The sequence below is a fragment of the Cucumis melo genome, chromosome 4 (genome assembly GCF_025177605.1).
Source record: "Cucumis melo cultivar AY chromosome 4, USDA_Cmelo_AY_1.0, whole genome shotgun sequence".
NCBI classification, from domain to species: Eukaryota; Viridiplantae; Streptophyta; class Magnoliopsida; order Cucurbitales; family Cucurbitaceae; genus Cucumis; species Cucumis melo.
The window spans coordinates 31,220,152-31,247,695 of NC_066860.1; the positions used below are offsets into that span (position 1 = coordinate 31,220,152).

The following is a 27,544-nucleotide window of genomic DNA, read 5'->3' on the forward strand; positions in this document are numbered from 1 at the left end:
CTTTAAATTTAATTAAATTCGTAGATTTTACTATGTTACATTTTAGTTTTTTAAGTTATGAAATTTTATTTATCGATTATATGTAAAATTATAATTTTTTAAAATTTATGAACTACATCGAAATTGAATGTAAAGCTTAAAAGTTATGACATATTTGGTAATTAATTTATTTTATATTTTTTGTTTTTTTAAAATTGTTTTTTACGAAATAAGTGTTCAATATCTTATCTACTTTTTTGTTTTTCAAACATAAATTTATTTTTAAAATTAGGAAGGAAGCCTGGAAATGTAAAAAATAATTTTAAAATAGATGTATTTTGTTTTTCAAACCGGAAACAAAATTATTTACATTTTTATTTTTAATAAATATAACTTAACAAGCAACAACAAAGAAAAATTGAAATGGTTAGCAATGAAGGAGAAAAATCTAACATTTAAAAATATATAAAGAAAATAGAAACTAAATATATCAAAACATTAAATATATTTTTTTTGGATATTTCTTTAACTTCGAAGTTATTAGAAAAAAATATGTACCTAAGCTTTAGAAAAAAATTAAAATATAAGAAATGAAAATTTCTAAATAGTAAAAGATCCATATATATATATATATATATATATATAACAAAAAAAGTTTAAATGATATTTTTGTATTTTACATAATACATTTGTTTTTCTCGTTGTAGTGTTGGGGATTATTCTGAGCTGTTGGGCGTTTAGCGTTATTTTTGCAGCTGCGGTTTTCATATTCATTGGGGACGAACAAAGAACAACAACAACAACAACAACACACCTCTCTTCTGCACATAATCAGTGAGCATTCAGTTCTTCCTCAAATCTCTCTCTTTTGATTGATTTCTTGCTTTACCCATTTTCCCACTTTTTTGATTTTTTACTCTTTTACTTCCCCCTTTCAATCCATTCACCCATTGTTCAAGATCCCGCCTTTTCTCGCGTTTAATCCACTTCTCACCTTCTTCTTCCTCCATAAATCTCTTTCAAACTCTTTCCGCGCTCCTTTATTTCCATTCTTTCAGGTTCTTGTCATTGATCATGAACTATGAAGCCTCCGACAGTAGCGGTAAGTTGGAATGATTTGGATTTTGTTCTTTGGGAATGTGTACTTCTTTCGATTGCAATTTGGGGCCTTTTTCTTCTTTGAGCGTGTTGGGCTTTTTATATGTGCAATTGGGTGTTCTTTGATTGTTCTCTTGACTAGAAGTGATTGATTTGGTGGTTACTTCGACGAGGGCTTCGAAATAGGTTTTCAGTTTCTTTTTTTTTTCTTTTTGGTGTATCAACGGAAATTGGGGTTTCGTCACATGGGTCGTTTATGGAATGAAGGTTTAATTGAGTTTTTTTCCTTTGTTTTTCCGAGTACTGGGTTTATCTTTTCCGTTATTTAGGTTTTAATTTTTGTAATTTTTCGTGAAAATTTCCGTGCGAGAAGAAGGGAGATTTTAGACTATTGTTCTCGATCACGGTGGGTGACCTTTGTTGCTTGATTGGCAAGCTAAGGAATTTTCTCTTTGGTTCCGTTTTCTCAAGGATATAATGAGGCAGGTATGAACCTGAACAAAAACGAAAAGTAAAACCCTCAAGCAGAGGAGTTATTCAATTTAGGACTGTGGAGATTAAGGCCTTTCTGGATTATGAGTTCCCTTGATATCCTGTTGAATTGTTCCTAGCACAAAGCATACAGGATAGATAGGGATTTTGTTGTTATAGCCAGTTTATAGGAACCCGGAGGATGGTACCAGAATATCACCATGTTAACGGGGAAATCATGAGTTATTCTAGGTGTAATATCCTTTAAAATCATGTATCCTGCATATGAAATAACTGCAGGTACTGATGATGATCTTCCACCATCACGTCATAACAGAGTTTCTAGAGGGGGTCGTGTTTCTGGAAAGGGAATGCCTGCTTTGAGTTCTTTCCCATACTCTAGAGTGCATGACATGGAGGCCCAGATTCATCATCTTGAACAAGAAGCTTACTGCTCAGTATTGCGTGCATTTAAAGCCCAAGCAGATGCCATTACCTGGGTGTGTCCGTCTTTCTCAAGTTCTGCTAATATATATTTTATTTACATCTACTATTTATTTTAAGTTTGCATTCACTGAGGTTTATACTCAATGTTTGGCAGGACAAGGAAAGCTTGATAACAGAGCTTAGGAAAGAATTGAGAGTATCAGATGATGAACACAGAGAGTTGCTTGCCAGGGTTAATTCTGATGATATCATCCGTGAGATTAGGTTAGAATGCCCCCAAAGCAATTGAATTTTTAGAATTAATCCATTTGGGAGATGTATGTATTTCCATTTGGAATTTATTTGTGTTATGTTTTGAGATGGTACAAGGGAGTGGAGACAGGCAGGTGGGCACCTAAATGCAAGACGCAGTTCGGCCCAGCCAATTCATGATGTTGTACCCAGTCCAACTGTTTCAGCATCGCGTAAGAAGCAGAAAACAAGTCAACTGGTAAGCTTTCGTATGTTGATTCTGGATCCTAAACCATGTTTTTTGTTGCATCACAGGGCTTTCCCCCTTTTTTGCAGCAACACATAAATAAGATGTGGTTGCCCCCAATTTTCTGCTTATTTTATCTCTCTTTTCATTTTTTCTTATTAGAATGCGCCACTGCCTAGTTTTTCATCTATGAAACCGATGCAGTACTCTTCTTCCGTTCCTGCTGGAAGCAGACAGTTAAATAATCATGGTTCTTCTGGTACCCTTCTGGCAAATGAATCTGCTGAAGCTCCACCATATGACACTTTAATTGGAAGGAAAGTGTGGACCAGGTGGCCTGAGGACAACAGCTTCTATGAGGCTGTTATAAAAGATTATGATCCTGTTAAGGTACATCTGAGTTTCAAAAAATTGCTTCAAGTGTTGTTTTGAACTTATTTTTATTTGTTTTTTTTTAACATATATGTTTGGATGTTTCAAATTCACATTATTACTTCGCCTCATCTTGTATTTGATAATTATCCGCTTAGTTTGCAAATGCATAAATGCCTATGGTAGCAGCGGCTGATTGTGTGCTGACTGTTGGTTATTTTCTTTGCTTCATACGGTAATGTTTTTTCAGGGCCAGCATGCTTTGGTTTATGATATAAATACAGCACGAGAGACGTGGGAATGGGTTGATATTAAAGAGGTATGCTTTAGCTTTGCTTTCTTTTTTTGTGTCAAAGTATTTTCTGCATCCCTTATGAGATCTCATCTGTTTCGAACTGTGGTTTTTAAGTTCCAAAGAGTGAATTACGGAATATGATATTGACTACTTTTAGGAAAATGCACAAGAGTAAACGAGATTGAGTACATTCTTTAGAAAATAAATGCTGTTTTATGTAGTTCTTTAGAGAAGAGTATTAGAATTCTCTTCTTCCCAAAATTATTTGCTGATTTTCAAGAAATATGTTATGCTGAGGATGTTACGGTGATTGGACAAAGCTTGCTTGATGGAATATGTTAATTTTTGGTGTGGTTGGGTTGTAAAGTCCAATCTTGTGCAGTGACTGATTTTCTGCTACCTGGTACCTGCAGATCCCGCCTGAGGATATTCGATGGGATAACGAGGATCCAGGAATGACTCACCGAGGAGGGCATGGAGGGCAAAGCCGTGTCTATAGAAGATCACAAAGCTTGGGTGGTGGTGGTGGTAGAGGGAGAGGGCACTCAAAGAGCCAGTCCAGAAAGGAAGTTTCTCCATCACAGAATGGTGTTGGAAAAAAAGTGCTGGATGATATAGAATTACTTAATACAGAGGCATTGGTACAGGAGGTAAGTTTATATATATTGGAAACAGATTGGATAAAAATTCAAACAGCGATAATATCCATTTGGTGATTTTCAACAACAGGTAGAGAAAGTTTTCAATACAAGTAATCCTGACCCTGCGGAGCTCGAAAAGGCAAAGAAAATGCTTAAAGTATGGTCCATATCAATGTTATTCCAATTCCATTTTTCTCTCTTCCATCCTTTCCATTACAAGGTAAATCCCGTTTCATATTCAACGTGCAGGATCACGAGCAGGCACTTGTGGACGCAATTTCTAGACTAACTTATGCATCTGATGGTGAAAGTGGTAATGAATATATGTGTACTTGATAGTAGCATCTCTTCATTCTGTTGTATATCTCATATCTTCCTCTTTTGGTAGAAATAATCACCTAAAAGTGTTTGTATGAAAAACCTGGAATGGGTTTTGGTTAGCATGTTAAAAATTTGTTAATGCCCGTGTACATTTCCTCCTCCTCCACAGAATTAAAGCTGGAATTTCTCTCTTTTTTCATGTATTGATTTCAAATTTTACATGTAATGGTGACAATGAATAGAGATAAACGAAACTTGGATTCTAAGCACGGCAGTTGATTTCATGAAATTAGCTTCCAAAGAAAGCACGGCAGGAACTGAAGCAAATTCATTTCACTTTTATCTGTTCTTTTATGTGCATTATTGTATCGAATCTGTAAAAGGGGTGATTTCTTTAAATTTGACAATATAGTGTTGGGATTCGTTTATCAATTGTTGAACTAGCGAAGTGGATTTTTGTATCTAACTATCTTCTTTTAATGCATAGCAGAAGGGGCGCAGCCGAATGTGAATGACCAATTAGTTGACAAAAACAACAATACTTGAGCTACCAAGTGCCAGTGCAAGTGCAAGTGCCAGTGCCAGTGCCAAATCTGAATATGGAAATGTCTACCATTATCAAGTTGTATCAAAAATTATTCTATGGTAGTGGATTAAATTCTTTTGTTTTTTCTTCTTTTATGGTTCTCTTCCAGAGAGGGGGAGGGATTGCCTTTTCTTATAAATATCTGTGGCACTAGAAGGGATAGTAAACAACGTTGTGAAAATTTAGCAATCTGTAGCTTATAATTGGCATTATGGCTTAACTTCATCTCCAGATACATTGCTCTGAATTCTTCTCAGTCCTCTTTCACCATCAGTGTTGCACGTTTAAACTGCAAGCCAAAGTAAAAATAAATCAGTAAAATAATTTAATGTTGGTAAAGGAATGGGATAAGGGAAAGAACTCGAAAAACAATGGGTTGGCATGTTTTCTAGATCAAATTCAAATTAAGAACATCCTGTTTCCAAGAGGTTTGGTTGATATATGTTATGTAAAGCAAATCAAACAAGAATAGTGTATAACTCAGAAAACACATCTGATGATTTAGAATTGCAGGCAAATAAGTTAAGAAATAACCTGCCAGCATATTGAGGATTCAGATCATGACATCTCTTATATTACGTCAATCAGCTGCTAATTGGTTAATAGTATCCTCCCTCCCCTAAATCGACTGAATGGGAGAATAGCTACTTATCCCTTTGACATAAATACATATTTACGCAATATCAATAAACTGGAATTGTTGTACTTGTTACTGTTAAATGAGCTAAAATGGGAATTCAAGTGAGCAACAACAATATCAGGATCAGGTTTTGGCAGATAGAATTGTGAACATATTTAAGAGATCGTTTTCAAAACAATCAAACTACTATCAACTATTATGGAGGTGATTTGCCTATTTGCAACTACTTGCAGGTGCTCATGCTTCATGTGGGAAGAACAGTTTCAATTCTTGTAAAAAATGAAGCCATTTGTGAGAGGTTCACAGAGTAAAGACTAAAGGAACAGGAGAAGAGAATACAGCTTTAGAAACTAGTGGACCAGATATGCGTTCATCAGTTTTTGTCCTTAGAAATAGAAAACTGGCATAGGAAAAACAGCTCCTAACCAGCTGCCTGATAAAGCTCAAAATTAAGCATTATATAGTTGTCTTTAGCAGTCTTCTAACTTCAACTTTGGCAAGAGAAGATGAAAAACACAAGCTAACGGAACTTTACTCCGACAATCCAAACACAACAAAGACCTAATTTCCAGTCGAAATGTACATACCAAGAAAGGTTGTCCCTACCATCGAAGGAGAACACCTTCTGAACAACTCTTCAGTGGATTCCTTTAATGGATAAAAAATCTCGGTATGACTAGACCTACACGAAGAACTCAATTGCAACCCATAGGGTTGAAACCATCAGATAACACTATAAAATAATTCAGATCCTTAGAAAATTATACCTCTATTGTTATCAAAGATGGGGTGACATTCCCAACTCTAATCAACTAAGCCTCGAGTGTTTCATAAAACAGAGATAAGAAACATTGTGTATTAATATACCAACAGAAAGAAACCCTCCTCCACCTTCACTTAAGGACCCCTCCATTACCATTTCGGTCGTTTAGTTTTCCATTAATGTGATGAACAAGTATCACACTCCAATGTGGAAATTTTCCCAAAAGAATCACTATTATCTAAGGAAAATATGGAAGATGTGGCTAATCTTGCAGTCATCAACTACGAAGTCAGTAGACGGCAATACTTAGAGAATTGTAATTATAACAAAAGAGCTGCATATATTGTTCTACTTCGTTATCTTTCAACCAATCTAAAAGAAAAGGTGATAGATGGTCAACTTCGACCAAAAAAAATGAATACATGTCTACAGCCAACAATCGATTTTCAAGCACCTCCATCTTTCCCCCCAAATGCATGGATTAGAAAGTTTCGACAGATTGAACATGATCTCAGTCAATTCAAATAAACTCAAAGAAATCAAGTTCATGTCAAAACAGAAACCATCAAAATCCAAAAGCTAGAGTACCAAAAGAAAACGATTACCGCCGATCGGAGCTGTCACTAGAAAACGCAACAAAAATGCATAGAAAACACAGGAGATACCACTTCGAGCTAACCCCATCAAGTCAAACACCACTAAAGTCCAGTTGAAAGGGGAAAATCGAAATTGCTAAACAAAGAAATACCCACAGAATAATAGATGCGGAAAAGGTGAAACAAACCTGCAAACGAATCTACCAAACAAAAATGCGAGTGGCGCAAAATTGTTTCAGGAGAAACTTCTGCGAAGAGTCATCGTCTAATCGTGGTTGAAAATCAGAGCGACCAATGAGAAGCTAGCCGGATGATCTTGCCGCCACGCCTCTCGTGTGGATCGCGGCAGCTGGAAAATGGGTCGGTAGCAAAGCGATTGATGGTAACCGATGGAGCGACGCCATGAAAACGCTTGAAGACCGAAGGCGAAAAAACACGGTTGGAAACTGAAATTGTGCGTTACTTGATTCAATTCCCATCGTCCTAATTAAACAGAAAATCAGGATGAAAGGTTAATCGATGTCAGAGAGAGGAGAGAGAGAGAGAGGAGATGGACATTGAAGTCCAGCTGACGCTAAGATTGGGGAAGAAAATGCCGATGTTTTTATTTGGAACCGATCCTTGAGGGTTGGTCGACATGTCGTTTTTAATTTTGAAATTTATGATTTATGAAGGTAAAGTTAATTCCTTCCCCTTCTTAAAATATATTTTGCTTATATCCCTAAGTTAAAAGTCGTATCAATTAGGACATTGAACTCTATGAATTGTATTAATTAATTAAACTCTTTCATAAGTATTAATTTATAATTCTTAAGTTGCTTATGAGACCAAAGGCTATTCCACAAAACAAACATATTTTATTTTAGCATAACGTCTTTATTTGCACTATTAGCTCGACATACAAAACTTTTAGGGATCAAAATAGACGCAGAAAAAAAAGAATCATATTTCTATATATAATTTCTAGATGTATATTTCCTTTTTAGAAAGAAAATGGTATGTGTAAAAGCGTAGGTCGGTATTTTTTATTATTAATTTATTTTGGGGTTAAAAATTAATGGGTTATGTAGAGAAGAAAACAATTTATTTTCAGAATTCCGAATTCAATCTCTCATCACCTCTTCCTCTCACTTTCCTGCCGTCGGATTATACTTCGTTAGATCACTGACCGTAGATCGAGGGTTTTATCCATAACTACCACCGTCGCCGCCGGCGGAGACGATTTAACTGGAGTCGCCGAACAAGGAAGATCCTCTGGACTTCGGAGACAGACAGCTCACTCACTTGGATCTTGAAGTCACGTTCCTCGGATCTTCGTTACGCTGATTCCCTTCTTCTACAACCCTACACTTCCCCTCGAAAACGACCGCTTTAGGTCCTACTTCGTCACGAACTTGCATTTTCTTGTTCTTTGTATCTCATTTTCGTTTCTAATTTCAGACATTTAGGACTTTCTTTGTGAAGAAGCAGGTTCTAGCGACATGGTAGAGTTTTTGTTTTGGTTTTCACGTGATTGGAGCTTTGTTTGGTTGCAAAGAAATAGTCGGAGTCGAGCTAAAGAAATGAACGTAAGCAATTCTGGTACTTTTTCTTTTTGGTTTGAACGTGGAGGAAAAAAAAAAAAGATTCTTTAATTTGAGCTGAAAAAAGTAGTTTCGCTGTTCTTTTTTTTTTTTTTAATCTTTTGGGACAATATGAAGTGGGTTTTAAAAAGAAACGTACTTGTAGTTTTATAGTTATCCACTATGGCGGATAGAGAGGTGCAGAGAAAATCGTTAGGTTTGGAACTGTTTTGGTTGCTTCCCTATTTGAAACATGCTGAGTTTTTTAGTCATCTATACTTGGAGTGATATCAGAGCCTGCGCCACTTCTCATTAAAATGCACGAGAAGAATTGATGAGTTGACAATGTTGAGCCCGAGGTTCAAAGCAATATTTAAGATTCATCCCATGTGATTTTGGAAGCTGCCTTAATGGGTGGAATTATAACCAATGCATTGTTCAGCCTTGAGATTTTCTTTTCTTCAAGAAAAAATTATTGAAATGTGTATATATCTGTTTAATGTTCTGAAGTTTTTATTGATTGGACGGATTATTTTGCTAAGCAATCGAAGCTAAATATTTTCATCTGTTTAGCTAAAATAAATAATTTCAGCCAATTTTGAATTGATATTCACATGAGTGTCATGTAAATTGCAGGGTTCTTTAATTGTGTAGGCAGCGTATTATAAAATACAGAAGAAGCCATGACATCTAAAGGTCCCAGGTCTAAACTTGATCATGAGTCAAGAGCTAAGCGCCAAAAGGTATTATACCTCTCTGGGGAACAGAGAATTTGAGATTACTTATAGAAGCTGCTTGGTTTGCATGTTTTTCGTTCAATCCATCCATCGATCTATCTAACTACCTTTTTCACATGCTAACATGGATATTCATGCTTACACACATTGGGAGTTCTCCAAGAATCTTAAACAATTCTTGCGATTTTTTTGTCTACTCATGATGTCATGATGGTTATTTGGTATTTCAGGCACTTGAAGCTTCAAGAGAACCCAGTCGACCTAAAACACATTGGGATCATGTTTTAGAAGAAATGGTTTGGCTATCAAAGGTGAATGACTAAGCCGACAATTTAAAATTGAGCTCCTTTTTGGTTTGAATGATTTAAATTACATGCATTTCACTCCATCACTTTCGAATTTTCTATATAAGGATGTCTGGTGATTCAAAGTTGGATCTTTTGGATTTCATTCATACAAGTAAATTGATTATTTGCAGGACTTTGAGTCTGAGCGGAAATGGAAATTAGCTCAGGCAAAAAGGGTTGCTCTAAGAGCTAGCAAAGGCATGGTAGATCAAGCAACAAGGGAAGAAAGGAAGTTGAAGGTTCAAAATAACCTCTAATTAGAAATATTCTTGTTGGTTTTCAAACAAAACAACAATGGCCTTGGGAATGAACTAAAAAATCTAGAAGTTGCTTGGATGTATCTCTTAATTTTATTTTTTAAAAGCCGTTTTCCAATATTTTGAAAACATTTTGTATTACTTTTGAAATTGGATAATTATTTAAAATTATTTGTTATTTTTGTCCATTGTGACCGCCGACCTATATCCAGACAAGTTTTCTTTACTAAGAATTATCTGCTTTTTATTTCTAAACACAGAAAATTATGTTTGATCACTACTTTTAAACAGTCCCTGGTGTTAATGTTATTCATAGGATCATAATTATGAATGTACTGTTTTCCATTTTGCACAGGAGGAGGAGCAACGATTGAGAAAACTTGCTCTCAATATTTCAAAGGATGTAAAGAAGTTCTGGATGAAAATAGAAAAGCTGGCAAGTTCATTGACACAATACTATTTTGGTTTCTTTTGGATGAGATGATAAGTTTTGATTTTCTTCAAAACTTGAAATGATTAAGTTCTAATTTCAGGTGCTTTACAAACATCAAATTGAGCTTGACGAGAAAAAGAAAAAGGCTCTTGACAAACATCTTGAGTTTCTTCTAGGGCAAACAGAAAGGTGTCTGATTTGATTTGACTGATAGGCTTGGCCTTTGATGTTGGGGGGGGGGGGGAGGGGATGATTTTTAATGCATTATGTACAATATCTTCTTAATCCTTAACCCTGTACATTACAGCCTAATGAGATGAAATATCATGTTGTAACTTTAGGTACTCGACAATGCTGGCAGAAAATCTTGTGGAAACTTATAAACCATCGCAGGTGAATTCTACAAATGAGCCACACAATTTTCATGTCCAAGAGATTGACGAAAGCAAGGCTGTTGAACCTACAGAGTTAAATGTTGGTATGCTGAAAATTGTAATATTCTATGCGATTCCTTTTAAAAATGGTATAGTTTTTAAGTTGAAATAATTGAGAACATATTTCACAGAACACGAGTCAGATTCTGTGGAGTTCGATGAAGAATTCGATGTACACTCTGAAGATGAATCTGTAAGTCCATTTTTCCTTTCTCTACTGCATTAATATTTAATAGTAACTTAGTTGAGCGTTGTTGTCAGATGCCACTATTTTTAATTGACACATAAAGTTTGGTGGTTTGCTTCTTCCCTCTTTCCTTCTTTTCTTAGTTTTGTTTGAATCACCATAGGTTCAATTGTTACGGGGTAGGCATTAGGATAAAAAAAGTAGAGAACTTGTGAGATGTATGTTCAAACTTTGTAGTGATCATCTATTAGGGATAAAATTCTTTAAGACAACCAGATGTTGAAGCCTCAAGGGCCCAACAGTTATTGTATGGGATTACTTGAGGTGTATTTGCTTTGGTTACTCACAGTAAAAAACAAAGAAGAAAGATATGAATGTTGTAACCTAAACCTTGTGGCGGCAGTTGGATTTGGATCCAGGGCCAATGTGTTTCATCAAGCAGAAATCTCATTTCATGATTTGACTGTCCTTAGAATAATGAACGGATAAATGTCTGCAACTCTCACGGATGGTTATCTTACTTTGGTTCAAAATCCATGTGAGATTTCTTGACCACCAATTGGTGGGGCATAATTTAGCTCCTTAGCTCTTAAAATTTTTGACCTAACACTACTAGATTCATTCCTAGCTCCACCATAATTTTTATAATTAGCTCCTGCCTTTCAGTGTTTTTGGATGCTAAATTTCAATTTGTTCAGATAATATTTCTTGATACTTCATTGTACGTTATAGTATTCTTGCTTTGGAGATTTGTTGGAGGTCTCAATAGTAATCTTTGATGTCAATATTGTTTGGCACCTTTTTCTTTTTTCTTATTGCTTTACATACTATGGACTCTTTTATGTTATTTGGCAGTTTGAATCTCAATTTCCTTACAAGTAATGTGGTTTGTCACAAATGTTTTAGGAAGATAATGAGCAGACCATAGATGAAGATGAAGCTTTAATAACTAAAGAAGAAAGGCAAGAAGAATTGGAAGCTTTACAAAATGAAGTGGATCTTCCTCTTGAAGAGCTTCTTAAAAGATATAGTGGAGAGAAAGGTGCGTGGTCAACCATTATCATTTTCTTATCTTTTAATCATGCATTTGACAGGCCAGGTTGATTTCTGATTAGTGGGTAAATAAGTTTGGGGCTTATTTGTTTTTGCAGATTCCTGGGCAGGTAATTTATATTATTATTATTATTATTATTATTATTATTATGATTATTATTATTATAATATATAACAAAAAAAGAAAAAAACTCTCATTAATATAATTATAATGTAAAAGAGCAAATGTTCCTGGAATACAAAGGAGTGAAAAAGATAAGAACCAAAGAGAAAAAACAGTTTTGGAGGTTCCTCTGGTTTCCATTTCTTGTTGGACCCCTTGCATATTTAATGCTATTGTTTCTTTCATTGAGGAGAACGAAATATGGGTCTATACCAAGTCTCATACACTCCTGTGCCTTCCTACCTTTTTAGTAATCAAGGTCACAAGGGCTTTATAAATTGATACCCTTGGTTGATTGTTTCTTTAGGATTCTTCATCTATGAGTGTATCTTGTCATTATTTCTTAATTCACTGTTGTTATTAATTTACCCTCCTTGTATGTAAGTTAGTGAGTGGTAGACATTGTAAAACTGGCCAACTTAAATAGTCTGGTTTGTGGAAATTATCAGCTAAAAAATGTCTAACTGATGCAGATGATTTAGAAGTTACCCCTGAAACAAGTACCGGCGGGGCAGAAGAGACAGAAGTAGAAGATCATGGTAAGGACAAGATACCACTAATCTCATCCATGTTAATTTGAGAAATACGTTAGACTGAGTTGTTGAGATATATGCTCCAGGAAAAGGGAATGAGTGTTCTACGTCACGTAAGGTTCATGAAATTGGCTCACTTACTTTCACCGGTCGTCGTTGTGTAAGTTGTATGTGTACCTGATTTGTGTTCGAACTCAGGATAATTTAAATCATTCATGCTAATATATATTCTATCATTTCAGAATGAAAGCAATGGGGAATCATCAAAGATAGAAAACCGTACAAAGAGAGAGACTCGTGAAACAAAAAATTTGTCCACGCTACCCATGGCTTTTCCCAAGGACAATGTATTTTATGATTTTACTGAAGAACGTGTAAGACTATTGTTTTTCTTACCTTTTCTTTTCTTTTTTAGAAAATAAAAGTAGATTCTTTCTTTTTGTGCATATGCTGCATCTGTTATTTAAATGATGGGTTCAGTCTAAGTTTTATCTTTTTTTTTCTTTTCTGTCAGTTGATTGTTCTGGCTCATTTGGTTCTTTTATGTTCTCTTTGAAAGCTCTCTTTCTAAAAGATTAAAAAGGTTGATGCTCATGTTGTTGTTAATATATGGTTGCTATAAGTATGGAGCTTCCAAAACTTCAGTGTGCAGCTATTGTATCGTAGGTCCAAACGTACAAATTCCAGGCTTCAATTGTAGCAAGTTTTAGTCTGGTCCATTGACGGCTCTTTTTTAATATATAACTAATCTACTAACTTTTTATGTAATATCTGAGCAACTTTAGCACTTATAGTTTTGTATTAGTTCTACAACTAGAAGAGCAAACTAAAAAACTGATAGGAATGTTAGTAGGGTATCTTGGAAGTGATTTCAAAACTAAGAAACTTTGGATGTAGATAGTTGCCTTTCTTTTTCTGCTGCTCTATTTTTGATATAACGGTTCAGCTTCCCAACAGTTCCATTTAGTTTCTAGAAACTCTTGAAGTTGAACAGCAATCATAGTGACTGTTTGAGATCAAAATTTATTGTTCCTTGATGCTTAGATTGTGGATTGGCAGAAGGTAGAGTTTTGAACTTGATAAAACCATTTACTTTTTGCATGCCTAACTAGAGGGAAGGAGCTTAATCAGCTTCTTTCCATATTTCTTTGTGGGCTACAGTTTCAAAGCTTAGCTTCAAAGCTTTTTTTGTAATTATGCTCATACCTTTATCTTACTTTATTTAGAGGCCTTGTATAGCTGGAGCTCGTTCCTCTAGTTAAACTTCACTTTTTTTGCGAACTTGTTTTTGTTTGTAAGCCCTCGTATTCTTTTATTTTGCACCAAAAAATTGTTGTTATTAATAAGAAAGAAAAGAGGCGTTACTTTCAGGCATCTTCCATTTCTTTTTGTTTTGTCTAACCCTTGTATTCTTTCATTTTTACTAGATAAATATTTGCTTATTCGTTATAGAAAAAGAGGAGAAAGATATACTGCACTAGCTATTAATTTTATGTGAATATGTTCTATTCCCTGTGTATGCTAACTTGTGAATGGGTTTGTATTGGTGTTGACGGGCTCATGGAAAGTTGGTTAGCATAATTATTTTTGCACTGTTGTCTCTATGCAGGAAGATGGTGACTATGATTTTACTGGTGGAGAAGATAAGGTATGATATATATGGATTCAAATAACTTGATCTAACGGTGTTGAAGTTTGCCTTTTGCGATGCTATCTTTAGTGTGTTTCTTCATTTAAAAAGGATGCCTCTCTTTTATGACTAATAAATGCACAAAACTCTGTTGCATCATGCAACCTTACCTTACGTTTCTTGAAGGATTAATTTGGCGTCGATAAGAGTTCTGCTTGAAGTTCTTTCTGATTTTATTCAGCCTTCAATTAATTCGTTTTATTTATGTGGGAAAGAGTTGATGTTCATTTTGGTTGGTTAAAGGCCAACTTTAGTCTTGCATGGGGTTCAAGTGTGGTGATTTGGAAAATAAAGTATTAAGAAGCTTGTCCTTTCAGAGTAATGGTTATGGAGATTTTTCTACCGAGATTTCCTTTGAATCATTAGGTGAATGTTGAACTAACCAATGAATCATATTGAACTGAACCAACCCACACTTAGTAGGCTTTGTTCAGTTAAGCATATTGGTCCGGTTCTAACTGAACTCAACCATCTTTAATCTGCTATAGAATATTTGGGGGATAGAAATAATAGTGCTTATTGTTTAGGAGTTAAAAAACCCCCGAGTGATCTCTAGTCTTTGGCGAAGTTTCATGTTTCTCTTTGGGCTTTAATTTCAAAGACTGTAATCACTATCTATGAAACATTATTCTGAGCTGGAGCTTCTTGAGGTTTAGGGTTTTTTTTATTTTTATTAATACCCTTGTAATATTTCATTCTTTTGCAATGGTTATTTCTATTAAAAGAAGTTAAAAAACCAATTTAACCTGTTTAAGCTACGGTTCAGGACATATGAGGATGAGTCAAGTTGCAACAATATATTTATCAATTTCTTACATAAAAAGGGGCAATTTGCAGATTAGTAAAGTTGCTCCTAAACATTGGATTCATTTGGAATTTGGAAAGTGGTAGCTGAATCGCTAAAACTCTTATAGGAACCACATTTGAAATCTTTGATACTTATATTCCGTGTTCAAAAAAGTTCTTAATATATAGATTTTAGCTTTTGTATGACATTGCATGTGGTACGATGTCACCGGTCTAACATCTTGTAAACTTGAGAATGGAAGGATATCTTTTTTAAGCTTCAAGATGTTTAGGTATTGGTGACGCGGACCAAGTGGTTGTATGTGGTATCGTTCTTGATTGATGCAAAATTCTAATTCTCCATACAAATTTTTGCTTCACTTGATCTTTATCTAGGATGATGAAACAACTTTATCTGAGGAGGAGAAACTGGACAAAGTGGATTCAAATAATGGCAAGGATGAGGTAATGAGCAACTTATGTCTTCTGGAGGCATTCGAGAGTTTTTCATTCAATGAGATGCTATTATGGTTCCATTTCTTTTGTCTCTTATCTTCTCTTAGCAGTTCTTTATTTTTATTATTTTTTATTTGTGTTTGTGTCTGCAGATTTTAATGCTACAGAATGAGAGTGAAATACCTATAGAAGAACTGCTTGCAAGGTATGGAAAGGTAGGTTTTTGAATTTAATTGTTTTTATATCATTTTTTACTTTCTGGTGGGGGGTAATGGAACATGTGTCTGTTGTAATTTCAATCTTATCTGCAGGATCACTACAACGATTACGATTCAGATTTTGACACTGAAGATACTTCTGCTAGTTCAGACGACCTTACGGATTCTCCATCTCATGAAGAAATTGAGCCAATGGGCCTTGATGTCTCTGTGGACAAAAATATTGAGCCCGGTAAATCTCATTCTTCTGCAAGTTCACCTCCAGAGGGGAAAGGATCCTTAAAAAGTTTTGAAGTAAGGGAGAATAAGGATGAAACTTTTGATGCAGCAAGATCTGTACAACCGCCTGGGAACACATTCTCCACAACTACAGTGCGTTCAAAGTCTCCTGGCCTGGATTCTCCATCTCATGAAGGAATTGAGCCAGTGCGCCTTGATTTCTGTGTGGACGATAACATTGACCCCAGTAAATCTCACTCTGCAAGCTCACCTCCTGAAATGAAAGGATCCTTCGAAAATTCTGGAGAAAGGGAGAGTGAGGACAGAATTTTCGATGCTGCAGCTGCAGCAAGATCTGCACAACCAACTGGGAACACATTCTCCACAACTAAAGTGCGAACAAAATTCCCTTTCCTTCTTAAGCATTCCTTGCGTGAATATCAACATATTGGCTTGGATTGGCTTGTGACAATGTATGAGAAAAGACTAAATGGGATTCTTGCTGATGAGATGGGGCTTGGGAAGACAATCATGACCATTGCTTTGCTTGCTCATCTTGCTTGTGAAAAGGGAATATGGGGTCCCCATCTTATCGTGGTCCCAACAAGTGTCATGCTTAATTGGGAGACTGAGTTTCTCAAATGGTGTCCTGCTTTTAAAATTTTAACTTACTTTGGAAGCGCAAAAGAGCGAAAGGTTAAGAGGCAAGGGTGGATGAAACCAAACTCATTTCATGTATGCATAACCACTTATAGGTTGGTTATCCAAGATTCTAAAGTTTTCAAACGCAAAAAGTGGAAGTATCTAATACTAGATGAAGCTCATCTAATTAAAAACTGGAAGTCACAAAGATGGCAAACTCTTTTGAATTTCAATTCCAAACGACGAATTTTATTAACTGGTACCCCCCTTCAAAATGACCTGATGGAGCTCTGGTCCTTGATGCACTTTTTGATGCCCCATATTTTTCAATCTCATCAGGAATTCAAGGATTGGTTTTGCAATCCAATTTCTGGAATGGTAGAGGGGCAAGAAAAAGTGAATAAGGAAGTTCTTGATCGCCTGCACAATGTTCTGCGCCCCTTTATACTCCGTCGACTGAAAAGAGATGTAGAGAAGCAGCTACCAAAGAAATATGAGCATGTCATAAACTGTAGATTGTCACGAAGGCAACGTCAATTATATGAGGACTATATTGCTAGTTCAGAAACACAAGCTACTCTTGCCAGTGGCAATTTCTTTAGTATGATTAATGTTATCATGCAACTTAGAAAAGTTTGTAATCATCCTGATTTGTTTGAGGGTCGTCCAATTATCAGTTCTTTTGATATGGCGGGTATAGTCATGCAGTTGAGTTCATCTGTATGTTCCGCACTATCACCTGGCCTGTTTTCTAGAGTTGACCTTAAGGGTTTAGGATTTTTATTCACTCATCTTGACTTTAGCATGACTTCATGGGAGGGAGATGAAGTGAGAGCTATTGCTACTCCATCAAGTTTAATTAAGGGTTCTACCAATGTGAATAAATCTGAGGAAATTGGATCTGGATTTAGATATCGGAAGAGATTGCATGGATCAAGTATTTTTGCAGACATTCAAAACGCAATTATGGAGGAAAGAGTAAGGCAGGCAATGGAACGAGCAGAAGCTATGGCATGGTGGAATTCCTTGAGATGTGACAAAAAGCCAATTTATTCCACATCCCTTAGGGCGTTGGTGACAATTAGGCATCCGGTTTATGACATATGCCATGAGAAGTCGGACCCCTCATCCTATTGTTATTCCTCAAAAATTTCCGACATTGTCCTTTCACCAGTGGAACGTTTCCAGATGATGATGGGCCTAGTTGAAAGCTTCACCTTTGCAATTCCAGCAGCAAGGGCCCCAGCACCTCTGTGCTGGTATAGTAGAAGCCGTTCTGATGTGTTTCTGGATCCATCTTATGAGCAAAACTGCTCTCGATTCCTGTTTCCCCTTTTAACTCCAATCAGGTCTGCAATTATTCGGAGACAAGTGTATTTCCCAGACAGAAGGCTAATACAATTTGACTGTGGCAAATTGCAGGAACTTGCTATTCTACTTAGGAAACTAAAATCTGAAGGTCACCGAGCATTAATATTCACTCAAATGACAAAAATGCTCGATATCTTGGAGGCTTTCATCAATCTGTATGGTTATACTTACATGCGTCTGGATGGATCCACTCAGCCTGAAGAGAGACAGACATTAATGCAACGATTCAACACCAACCCTAAAATTTTCCTTTTCATTTTATCGACTCGAAGTGGGGGTGTAGGTATCAATCTTGTTGGTGCAGACACTGTTATCTTTTACGACAGCGATTGGAACCCTGCTATGGATCAACAAGCTCAAGATCGCTGTCACCGCATAGGACAAACAAGGGAAGTTCATATATATCGTCTGATTAGTGAAAGCACCATTGAAGAGAATATTTTAAAGAAGGCAAATCAGAAGCGTGCTCTTGATAATCTTGTCATTCAAAGTGGTAGTTATAACACTGAATTTTTCCAGAAGCTTGATCCTATGGAGTTGTTCTCCGGTCACAGGTCTCTTGCCATTAAAAATATGCAAAAAGAAAAAAATCATTGCACCAATGCGAATGAGGTTTCTGTATCTAATGCAGATGTGGAGGCTGCTTTAAAGATTGTAGAAGATGAAGCTGATTATATGGCATTAAAGAAAGTTGAAGAAGAAGAAGCTGTGGATAATCAGGAATTTACAGAAGAAGTGATTGGGAGGATGGAAGATGATGAGTTTATGAATGATGATGAAATGAAGCTTGATGAAGGTGGGGATCAAATTAGTGGCATGATTATATCAAACAAAGATAATGAGGCAATAATACACGGAGCTAATGATCTTAATGAAGAGAGAGCTGTAATTGTAGCTAGCAAAGAAGATGATGTTGACATGCTGGCAGATGTCAAGCAAATGGCGGCTGCAGCTGCTGCAACTGGACAAACTATCTCGTCCATTGATGACCAACTACGACCAATTGATCGGTATGCAATACGTTTTCTGGAACTGTGGGACCCTGTACATGATAAAGCGGCTATGGAGTCTGATGTCCAGTTTGAAGAAACAGAATGGGAACTGGATCGTCTTGAGAAGTATAAAGAGGAGATGGAAGCTGAGATTGATGAAGACGAGGAACCTCTTGTATATGAAAGTATGTGCATTGTTACGTTGTCTTGTGATGATAACAGTAATTTTGCTATATTTTCAGTCTTAAATATTTTTTTCTGGTCACCATGTTTTGGCTTCCATTTGAAACCTTTTGGAGAATATAATTGTGATTCATTTAATTGCAAATCTTTTTTTCACTGTTATAAAGATTTATCGAAAAGAATATTTAATATGCATTTTACATATAGACTAAGTAGAAAATATGAGATACCTGTCCACCATATAGTAAAAACTTTTGTATATTTGAGTACATGTTAGTGCACGTTTTAAAATGACTTTATATCTCATGTACATTTATGATTACTTTTGGTTTCTTTTAAAAATGATTAATGCTCTATCTGTGTCCAACAGGCTGGGATGCTGAATTTGCAACTGAAGCATATAGACAGCAAGTTGAGATCTTGGCACAACATCAGGTTTGAAGCAAATATTCTGCTCTCTAAACGAGGGGATAACTTTTCCCCATCTTTTTGTATAATTTCATCATGTCAATGAATCGATTTATTTTTCTAACCCAAAAGAAAAAATTTAAGTAGTGTTTCCTCTTATGTACTTGCGACCTTTATTCTAAATTTTTATTATTCAGTTGATGGAGGATTTGGAATTTGAAGCTAAGCGGAAAGAAGCAGAGGAGGCTGAAAATTGTGATCCTACAAGGTGAAACAATATTTTGATTTCTCATTAGAAACTTTTGCTTTGATATCATGTTAAATAATCACTAAATACAAAAATTCGTGTTTATTAGTTATGGTAAATTTAATTTTTTACAAATATTTATCATATACACTCGATGCTTTTCCATGCTGATAAACATATTGACTATGGAACAACAAAATCTTACTTCGAGATATAGTCACAAGGACCAGAGTCTGGGAATCAATAGCCTTTTCAATGTGGATTTTGTATGTCATGGTTTGTGCTTTTTTGTTTCTTAAATTGAGAGTTCTTTAATCGGTTCAACTCCTATTTTCCCTGCAGGAATGCAACACATAGTGAACTAAAACCAAAGGCTAAAAAGAAATCAAAGAAAGCCAAGTTCAAATCTCTGAAAAAGGCCTCCCTTTCTTCCGAGCTGAAAGCAGTGAAAAAAGAAGCATCAGTGGAATTCTTGTCTACAGACGATGAAGATATATGTAGTGAAGATGTTCTTGAATCTCTATCATCCCAATCAAGCTTGCAGAAAAAACGCAAAAGGGCTGAGCTTAGTCTGGACAGCGAGTCAGGCAAGTCCCTGAAGAAGAAATCTAAAAAATTGAAGAAAAATATTGTGGATACTTTCCCACAAGATCATCCTAATGTGCCAGGTGTGCAATATGATGAAGCTATGGAAGTAAAACCACGGGAGAATGGTGTTGATCTTGAACATAAAGTAGTTGGCCGTAATAGAATGGGAGGGAAAATATCTATTACTTCCATGCCAGTTAAGCGAGTTTTGATGATAAAACCAGAGAAACTTAAAAAAGGGAATATTTGGTCAAGGGATTGTGTTCCTTCCCCTGACTTTTGGTTGCCACAGGAGGATGCAATACTGTGTGCAATGGTACATGAATATGGTACACATTGGAGCATGATTAGTTCAACTTTATACAGTATGACTGCTGGTGGGTTTTATAGAGGGAGATACCGTCATCCTGTTCATTGCTGTGAAAGGTATAGGGAACTCGTACAAAGGTATGTTATATCTGCTCCAGATAATCCAAATAGTGAGAAGATGACAAATGCTAGCTCTGGGAAAGCTCTTCTCAAAATCACGGAGGTTAGCTAATGATTTGATTAATACTTTGAATTACTATGCAATTTGATAGTTAAAGTTGTGCAAGCTATTTATTTGTTCTCATCTCTTGGTTCATCAAATTTGAGTATGTAGCGGACTTACTCTTGGGAATAGTGTTTTGTGTTACAGTTGGGTGTCAAATTTCTTAAGAATAATTGTGCACGCTCTGAGCTGTTTGATAGTTGTGATAAAAGAATTCTCAGTCACCGCTCTCTTTTATTTCAGGAAAATATTCGAGTACTGTTAGACTTAGCTGCTGAGCAGCCTGATAGAGAGTACTTACTTCAGAAGCACTTCACTGCCCTGCTCTCAACTGTGTGGAAGGCTAGAATACGTGGCAACCGTTTAGATTCTTCGCTTTCTTGGAATGGTTTCTATTCTGGTGCAAGGTATTTTTCAACTGGTAACCACATGACTCGGTATTTTGGGAGGGAAACAACAGGTAAATTGAAATTTGGCAACACAGGACACAACTTCAAGTTACTAGCTGCTGCACTTAATGATGTTTGTTCTACAAGGATGGATGATAAGAAGTCCCAATCCTATCATGGGGAACGGGCATCAGTCACTACAGATCAGTTGGAGTTAACACTTGAGTTCCAGGGAGAGAATGATCTTATCGTGCCATTTCCATCTTCGGTTGACTTAATAGTATCTGATTCAGTTTACTTGCCCTTGGTCAACCTGGATACATGTGAATCTTCTGGCGCTCGAAAGCGGACAAGAGTTGCAGAGATGCGTTTCAGGTATGATCCTTTTCCACTCTTTCAGCATCTTATACTGTGAAATTATGACATTATCTCCTGATTCCTCCTTGGGTGTTGTATTGCCTTGAGTTCGGAGATTGGTTGATGTTGTTAGGCTTCTGTTAACCCTGCAAACAACTCAACCAAAACAAACACACAAATATTCCAGCAGCACACAACAGAAATATCAGTGGAGAGGAGAGCTGTATATTCAATATCAAATCACAGCTACACAAAAGAGTTTCTAGATAAAGGGAATCAGCCAAATAAGAGGGCTGCACTCTCCACAATGAACAAAGTTCACCCAAAATGCATAATGACCAAGATGATGAACCCTAACACAAAACACCCAGATATATATTCCCATTTTCCTGCTGCCACGTGTTGCAAGGACCACTGGCCATCCTAACAACCATGTTGTCTAGGTGGAATTCCCCTTTCTACCCTTTCTACCCTTCCTCTTGTAAGCTTGAGTGATTGGAGACCTAGCAGATGTCTCCCCCATTTCTATGTTTTTTCAAGTTAACTCCAACTCATGTTTGGCTAGGATAGGCACGTAACTTGATCTTCAACTGGAAAAGTCCAGCTTTATACTGGATTATTCACATATTTTCCTTTTTTTAAAAAAGAAAAATTGATAGTATGTCAAGTATAACTTTTAGGTAGCATATCTCGGGTTCATTTTCTCTCTCCACCTTGGACGTGATTTTTCTGTTATGGATTGAACCCTAGTAAGACTTGAAAAGAATGAAGAGATGACATGGTGGGATGGGTTTTCGATGAAATCTGATATTAAAAAAATCTAAAAAGCAAAGCTTGTGAATGTCTTTGAAATCCCTGACGAAGAATATTTGTGCTCTCAATTTCTCAGGGATGCTGCTAGAGCTTGCAAAGAAGATTTCCACGGATGGGCTTCCTCTGTTTTCCCGATAAACGATCTCAAATCTCGCTCTGCTTCAAAATCACAGTCGCTGGGAAAGCATAAGCTTGGAGTTGCTGACTCTTCTAAATTTGCAAAATCCAAGCATAGGAAGACGGGACCGGACAATGGAGAAAGTTCCCACCACCTGATTACTGACCATCAGATGCCATCACTTGTCCAGGAAGATAACCATAACTTATATTCCCTCAGTTCACCAATTCTTACAGATTATTCATTTCCATTTGGCATGGATGAGTATCCATTCCCACATGAAGAGCCAGGGAGTCTAGAGATGATTCCTCATGATTATATCCCAGGATTGATTTCAGGTCTCGACATACCCAAAGAAATTTGATCAAGTTCCATCCTTCAAATTGCCATATATTGCCAGCATGAATCTGATCTACTTCTTTCTGGGAATTTCATCGATGGATGTTCGTTCGCAACGGTTGGGCACAGTCTTCTTGTTGGAGAATTGAAGCAGGGTTTCTGGTGGATGGAAAAACCGAACATGATGTTACCCAATTTTTGTCTCCCTTTTCTTCTTGTTTTGTTTTTGTCAATTGCCTTTCAATTCTTAAAATCATTTAAATCGTATATTTGAAAAGCTAACAACATTAGATCAGATTTCTTGCAATTCGAATTTGAACATGCTTCAATGAGTTCAAGCATTTTTAATTACTTTTTTTAACTATTAGTGATTGTATAAAAAGTTTAAAATGGGTATCTATTATAAAATAAATCAACCGTCAATTTTGGGTTCCACTCCTGATCCCTCTGCAATGAAAGGTCATACTAATTATATTATATAAAACTTTGTTTGATAAATTTTAAATTCAAATCCATGCCATTAACAATAAAATTAAAAAGGCAAAATATGAGTTTGTCTTGATTCTATTAGCATAGCCTTATAGTTCATCCTAGAGGACAGAGAAGATCTTAGGGAGACAAAAATTCTTTAGGTTACATGAGTAATTTCGTTCTCATTCTTTTTAATTCTTTTACGCTTATTCTTAATGAAAACTTAATTAAAAAACAGAAAATGATGTAATGAAAACTTAATTAGAAAACAGAAAATGATGTAATGAAAACTTAATTAAAAGGTAAATAATAAAAATTACAATGTAAAAAAATGAAATATATGTAAGAAAAGATAAACTTTAATCCAGGCCACAAAACCCTTTTTCTTTTAAGAAAAAAAAAAAAGGAATGAGTCCACAAAATAGATCATATTTTCTAAAAACAAATATGGCAATTAAATATAAAAGTGAAAAATAAGGAAAATTAAAAAACATAACAAAATAATAATAAACCTTAAACCAATATATTTATGTTTAATAATAAATTTGTGAGTTCGTTTTTATCTTTTTAGAAAAAATTATACATTTACGTATCACTAATTTCCTTAAATAAAATTATTGAGGGTAAAAGTAAAACTTTCAATATCAACTTCGCTGTCTATTTTTTCCCACCGAAAGAGCTCTCACCCTTTCACTCACTTTCATATTTGCAAAACCCTTCCCTCTCTTTTAGGGTTGGTGTTAGGGTTTTCGATTCATTTTTTTTTTCTTCTGTTTCTTTTTGTAGTATTTAGATTCTATGACCTTATCGTTTTAGACATATTCTTTCGATTTTGTTTTCGAGCTCATTAGTTTATTGTGGATCTTGATCTGGGTTTATTACCAATGGATACGCGCAAGAGAGGAAGGCCCGAGGTTGGATTAAATGCTAATGGCGGCTTGAAGAAGTCCAAGCAAGGTTTCTTCCTCCTTCCCTTGCTCCTTTTACTTCTCAATTTGACTGCTTTTTTTTAACTTATTGAGCTCTACTGTATTACTTTGTATTGTTTCTGTCGAGATTTTTGTATCAACTATAGGTTTGAAGTTGAATGTTAAGCAATCTATGGCGGACGTTTTATTTCGTTTACTGTTGTTATTTTTGGCGGTGGGTTTTTTTTTTTTTTTTTGGGAGGGGGGGGGGGCGGTTTCTGACTTCGGATTTAGAATTACTGATTTTGTGGGTTTGAGTTTGCTGAAACTTTGCTTGTGAACTTCGTATGTGGGAAAGATTTTTAAGAAGCTATAAAGGGTTTAAACTGTTTTGTGATGCCAGCTGAAGAAAAGAAACCTCTGTGAAAGGTCAAAGATACTGTTCTAACAAATAGGATAATTTGTTAAAGAAACTAATGAGTATTGATTGATCATTGATCATAATATTCCTTTTTGAACAATTTAAAACATTTAGGTGCATAAATTGTTGGTTTGCCCATACTGCAGGAGGTACTATAACTGTGGAAGCCACCCCTCCTAATTGAGACCACCTGAATATACATATGGAGACGTTAAAATCTTATACGAGCATATTAAATCTTAAGTTATTTGTTGGTTAACAGTTCATAAACTTTCAGGCATTTTAGAGTAATTACATTAAACTCTAGGAAAAGTGACTAAGAAAACAATAATAAATTTTTTGCAACAGAAATGGAGTACTTATCAACTGGTGTAGCAAGCAAATCGAAGCCATGCACCAAATTTTACAGGTTCAAATCTTCACTCATCTAAATAAATACGTAGAAACTTATCCTTTTCTGAATCTTTATAAATTATCTTAAGAATCTAATTTTCTGAATCTCTATAATCTTGCTCATGAAAGAGACAAACTGCATACGTGTAAAATCTATTTCTTGTTTAACTATGTAAATATCTCCTTAAGTATAAAAGACTTAACCATTGTTTAGAGTGTAACTTCTATGGAGATCAAAAGTGATACTTCCTATGAAAAGGATAATTGAACTGGGAAGTGATGATATTTTCTCCAGCTTATACTGGATCAGTACAATTTTTCTTAAACATCTCTCTGGCAATAAATCCTTGGTTGGCAGGGTTTTTTTTTTCGTGATTTTTTGTGTGTTGAGTGTTATGGCTAGTGCTTGCTAATTACTCAAACATTATCCTTATGGGCACTTTACAGAGGATGCCTTCTGAAAGTGCTTTAAAATGTATTTGTTTGTGTGTGAATCTTCTCAAATTTATTGGAAGCGTTTTTACAGACACTATGAGACATATATTGAATATTCTTCTCTCTTATCTAAATTATTCCTGGTGGACCCTGCTTCTGATACCCCAGAATCTCTGCTAGCAAATTCTCTTCTGCTGCTCATAAGGTTGAAATTTAGCACCTCCACCTCCATTGCGGCCTTACCCGAATAGGATCTATTCGATAGCTTTTATAACTGCCCTTTGAGTTATTTTTCATTGAATCAAGCTGCTGCAATTTCAGGATCTCCATTATATATGTTATTTTTCTCCCTGTTAATGCTATCTTTCACTGATGAGTGGAGGAATAATAAAATATCAATTTTTATTTTCCGTTGCTTATGATTTTGAATATCATTTGTGTTTCTTTCGCAAATTACCGAGCATAATTATTTTAAATCTGAATCTAAACAATGGAAATGTGTCTGATATGCATCTTTTTGTGCAATTGATGTCAAAAGCTATCAATTTGTGATGCATGAAATCAGTTCGTCTTACATATGTGAAGAACATCCGTAGAATGATACCTTGCACATGTTGAAAACATCAATGTTTTCAATGTAAATGCCCTTCATTCTGATGGTTTCTGTTATGTTTTCAGCACTACTGGCTGCCCGTTTGGTGAAGCATGTCATTTCCTGCATTATGTTCCTGGCGGTTATAACGCGGTTGCGCAAATGATGAACCTACCACCTGCTCCTCCAGCACCTAGAAATATGGGGGCACCCCCTCCAATGTCGAATGGCTCAGCCACGCAGGTTGTTAAAAGTCGTATGTGCAACAAGTATAACTCTGCTGAAGGCTGCAAATTTGGTGACAAGTGCCATTTTGCCCACGCAGAATGGGAACTTGGAAAGCCTTCAGCTCCATCTCACGACGATCCTCGGTCCATGGGACATATTCCAAATCGTTTAGCCAATAGGATGGATGCAGCTCCACCAGCCCTTGCAGCCAGCTTTGGTGCCTCTTCCACGGCAAAGATTAGCGTAGATGCTTCCCTGGCTGGAGCCATTATAGGAAAGGGTGGCATTAATTCCAAGCAGATTTGTCGTCGTACAGGAGCCAAACTTTCCATTAGGGACCATGAATCAGATCCCAACCTCAGAAATATTGAACTTGAGGGGTCGTTCGACCAGATTAAGGAAGCAAGCGCAATGGTACAGGAGCTTATCGTGACAGTTTCGATGGCAGGACCTCCAAAGTCGGCTGTTGGAGCAACAGGGGGTACGGCTGGTCCTGTAGGTAACAATTTTAAAACAAAGCTTTGTGATAATTTTGCGAAAGGATCTTGCACATTTGGAGAGAGATGTCATTTTGCACACGGTGCCGCCGAATTGCGCAAATCTGGCATGTGAAGAAATCTGTTTTTCTAGTTTTCTTTTTACCCTCAAGTTTAGGATTCTGGTGTAAGCCTTTGTTTCAATTGTTTGTATTAGATAAAGCTATCTATCTTGAATTATCCATCAACTGGAAATTTACAGTTTCTATTATGGTTTAGAGAAAGTCAAAATTACAGTTTTGTAGACCCCATCCTATCCAATATCCATTTCAGTTTCATTCTCATTCTCCTTGAGCATATTTCACTTTCATGCTTACATTTTGTCATTTGGTTTAGTCATTTTTTTTCTGTGGGACTCTGTTTTCCTGAAGGTTATTTTCTCTTTTTAAATATAAGCAATTGGTAAAAGGGGAGTTCAATATTGGCAACTCAAAAATGGCCTTGCGGTCTATTCTTTAGCCTTCAAAAACACACGTTTAGTATAAGATTAGAAAAGCATTTTAGGTGAATTTTACCCTCTCAACTTCTAATCAATTTCTAATATATCAACTTCTAATCAACAATTTCAAATTATATCCTCTAGTTAGGGGATCCAATCAATAATCTCTTTAGAGGATTCAATCAATAATTGTATCAATTCATTGACATAGACTTATTCTATCAACTTCAATCTTAATCATTACCAAAAATCATTAAATAAAATAACCATTAACAATATACTTACTATTCTTATTAATGTTATATATTAAAACCATTGCATATTTAGTGTTATATATTGAAATTGACGTATATTAAAATGTGTATTCTATTATATAAAAT

General features: G+C 35.8%; 3 protein-coding genes and 1 long non-coding RNA gene across 14 annotated transcripts; 3 read left to right on the forward strand and 1 right to left on the reverse strand.

The window, feature by feature from the left end:
* The first annotated feature begins 647 nt into the window (after positions 1–647).
* LOC103486774 (protein EMSY-LIKE 1-like) lies at positions 648–4,919 on the forward strand. 8 transcript variants are annotated; one of them, XM_051084043.1, is made up of 11 exons: positions 662–813; positions 1,038–1,081; positions 1,849–2,048; positions 2,150–2,259; positions 2,365–2,485; positions 2,636–2,863; positions 3,096–3,164; positions 3,554–3,790; positions 3,870–3,938; positions 4,031–4,094; positions 4,590–4,919. In XM_051084043.1, the coding sequence occupies exons 2-11, from the start codon at positions 1,054–1,056 to the stop codon at positions 4,646–4,648; spliced, it is 1,185 nt and encodes a 394-aa protein (XP_050940000.1). In that variant the 5' UTR covers positions 662–813; positions 1,038–1,053; the 3' UTR covers positions 4,649–4,919. The 8 variants fall into 8 exon arrangements, with proteins under 8 accessions (XP_008443070.1, XP_050940002.1, XP_008443068.1 ...); XM_008444844.3 differs by having other exon boundaries at positions 665–813; positions 4,593–4,919; XM_051084044.1 differs by having other exon boundaries at positions 690–813; positions 939–1,081.
* Positions 4,726–7,353, reverse strand: LOC103486776 (uncharacterized). Its single transcript, XR_537128.3, has 2 exons — positions 6,876–7,353; positions 4,726–4,977 (listed from the first exon to the last, which is right to left on the reverse strand). It is a non-coding gene; the product is annotated as an uncharacterized LOC103486776 (long non-coding RNA).
* A 323-nt stretch (positions 7,354–7,676) lies between these two features.
* On the forward strand, positions 7,677–23,102 carry LOC103486773 (protein PHOTOPERIOD-INDEPENDENT EARLY FLOWERING 1). Of its 4 annotated transcripts, none has more exons than XM_051084048.1 (22): positions 7,677–8,062; positions 8,158–8,255; positions 8,886–8,992; positions 9,217–9,297; positions 9,465–9,572; positions 9,946–10,026; positions 10,124–10,212; positions 10,365–10,501; positions 10,589–10,650; positions 11,551–11,686; positions 12,334–12,399; positions 12,480–12,553; positions 12,636–12,767; positions 14,003–14,041; positions 15,266–15,334; positions 15,478–15,540; positions 15,637–18,952; positions 19,321–19,385; positions 19,556–19,626; positions 19,948–20,725; positions 20,969–21,489; positions 22,361–23,102. In XM_051084048.1, the coding sequence occupies exons 3-22, from the start codon at positions 8,933–8,935 to the stop codon at positions 22,764–22,766; spliced, it is 6,354 nt and encodes a 2,117-aa protein (XP_050940005.1). In that variant the 5' UTR covers positions 7,677–8,062; positions 8,158–8,255; positions 8,886–8,932; the 3' UTR covers positions 22,767–23,102. The 4 variants fall into 4 exon arrangements, with proteins under 4 accessions (XP_050940005.1, XP_016899687.2, XP_050940006.1 ...); XM_017044198.2 differs by having other exon boundaries at positions 7,728–8,062; positions 8,136–8,255; XM_051084049.1 differs by having other exon boundaries at positions 7,728–8,062; positions 8,152–8,255.
* A 681-nt stretch (positions 23,103–23,783) lies between these two features.
* On the forward strand, positions 23,784–27,009 carry LOC103486772 (zinc finger CCCH domain-containing protein 14-like). Its single transcript, XM_008444842.3, has 3 exons — positions 23,784–24,169; positions 24,890–24,950; positions 26,048–27,009. Exons 1-3 carry the CDS (start codon positions 24,097–24,099, stop codon positions 26,799–26,801), a joined length of 888 nt encoding a protein of 295 aa, XP_008443064.2. The 5' UTR covers positions 23,784–24,096; the 3' UTR covers positions 26,802–27,009.
* The last annotated feature ends 535 nt before the right edge of the window (positions 27,010–27,544 follow it).

What these genes read in the sequence shown, in the direction of transcription:
- LOC103486774 (XM_051084043.1), top strand. Translation starts at nt 1,054, where the DNA reads ATGAACTATGAAGCCTCCGACAGTAGCG. An exon ending in AGGCAAAGAAAATGCTTAAA is followed by an intron (nt 3,939 to 4,030) that starts GTATGGTCCATA and finishes TTCAACGTGCAG; the next exon opens with GATCACGAGCAGGCACTTGT. An exon ending in TGCATCTGATGGTGAAAGTG is followed by an intron (nt 4,095 to 4,589) that starts GTAATGAATATA and finishes TTTAATGCATAG; the next exon opens with CAGAAGGGGCGCAGCCGAAT.
- LOC103486773 (XM_051084048.1), top strand. Translation starts at nt 8,933, where the DNA reads ATGACATCTAAAGGTCCCAGGTCTAAACTTGATCATGAGTCAAGAGCT. An exon ending in TACACTCTGAAGATGAATCT is followed by an intron (nt 10,651 to 11,550) that starts GTAAGTCCATTT and finishes CAAATGTTTTAG; the next exon opens with GAAGATAATGAGCAGACCAT. An exon ending in ATGATTTTACTGAAGAACGT is followed by an intron (nt 12,768 to 14,002) that starts GTAAGACTATTG and finishes GTCTCTATGCAG; the next exon opens with GAAGATGGTGACTATGATTT.
- LOC103486772 (XM_008444842.3), top strand. Translation starts at nt 24,097, where the DNA reads ATGGATACGCGCAAGAGAGGAAGGCCCGAGGTTGGATTAAATGCTAAT. An exon ending in CTTGAAGAAGTCCAAGCAAG is followed by an intron (nt 24,170 to 24,889) that starts GTTTCTTCCTCC and finishes TTTTTGCAACAG; the next exon opens with AAATGGAGTACTTATCAACT. An exon ending in CCATGCACCAAATTTTACAG is followed by an intron (nt 24,951 to 26,047) that starts GTTCAAATCTTC and finishes TTATGTTTTCAG; the next exon opens with CACTACTGGCTGCCCGTTTG.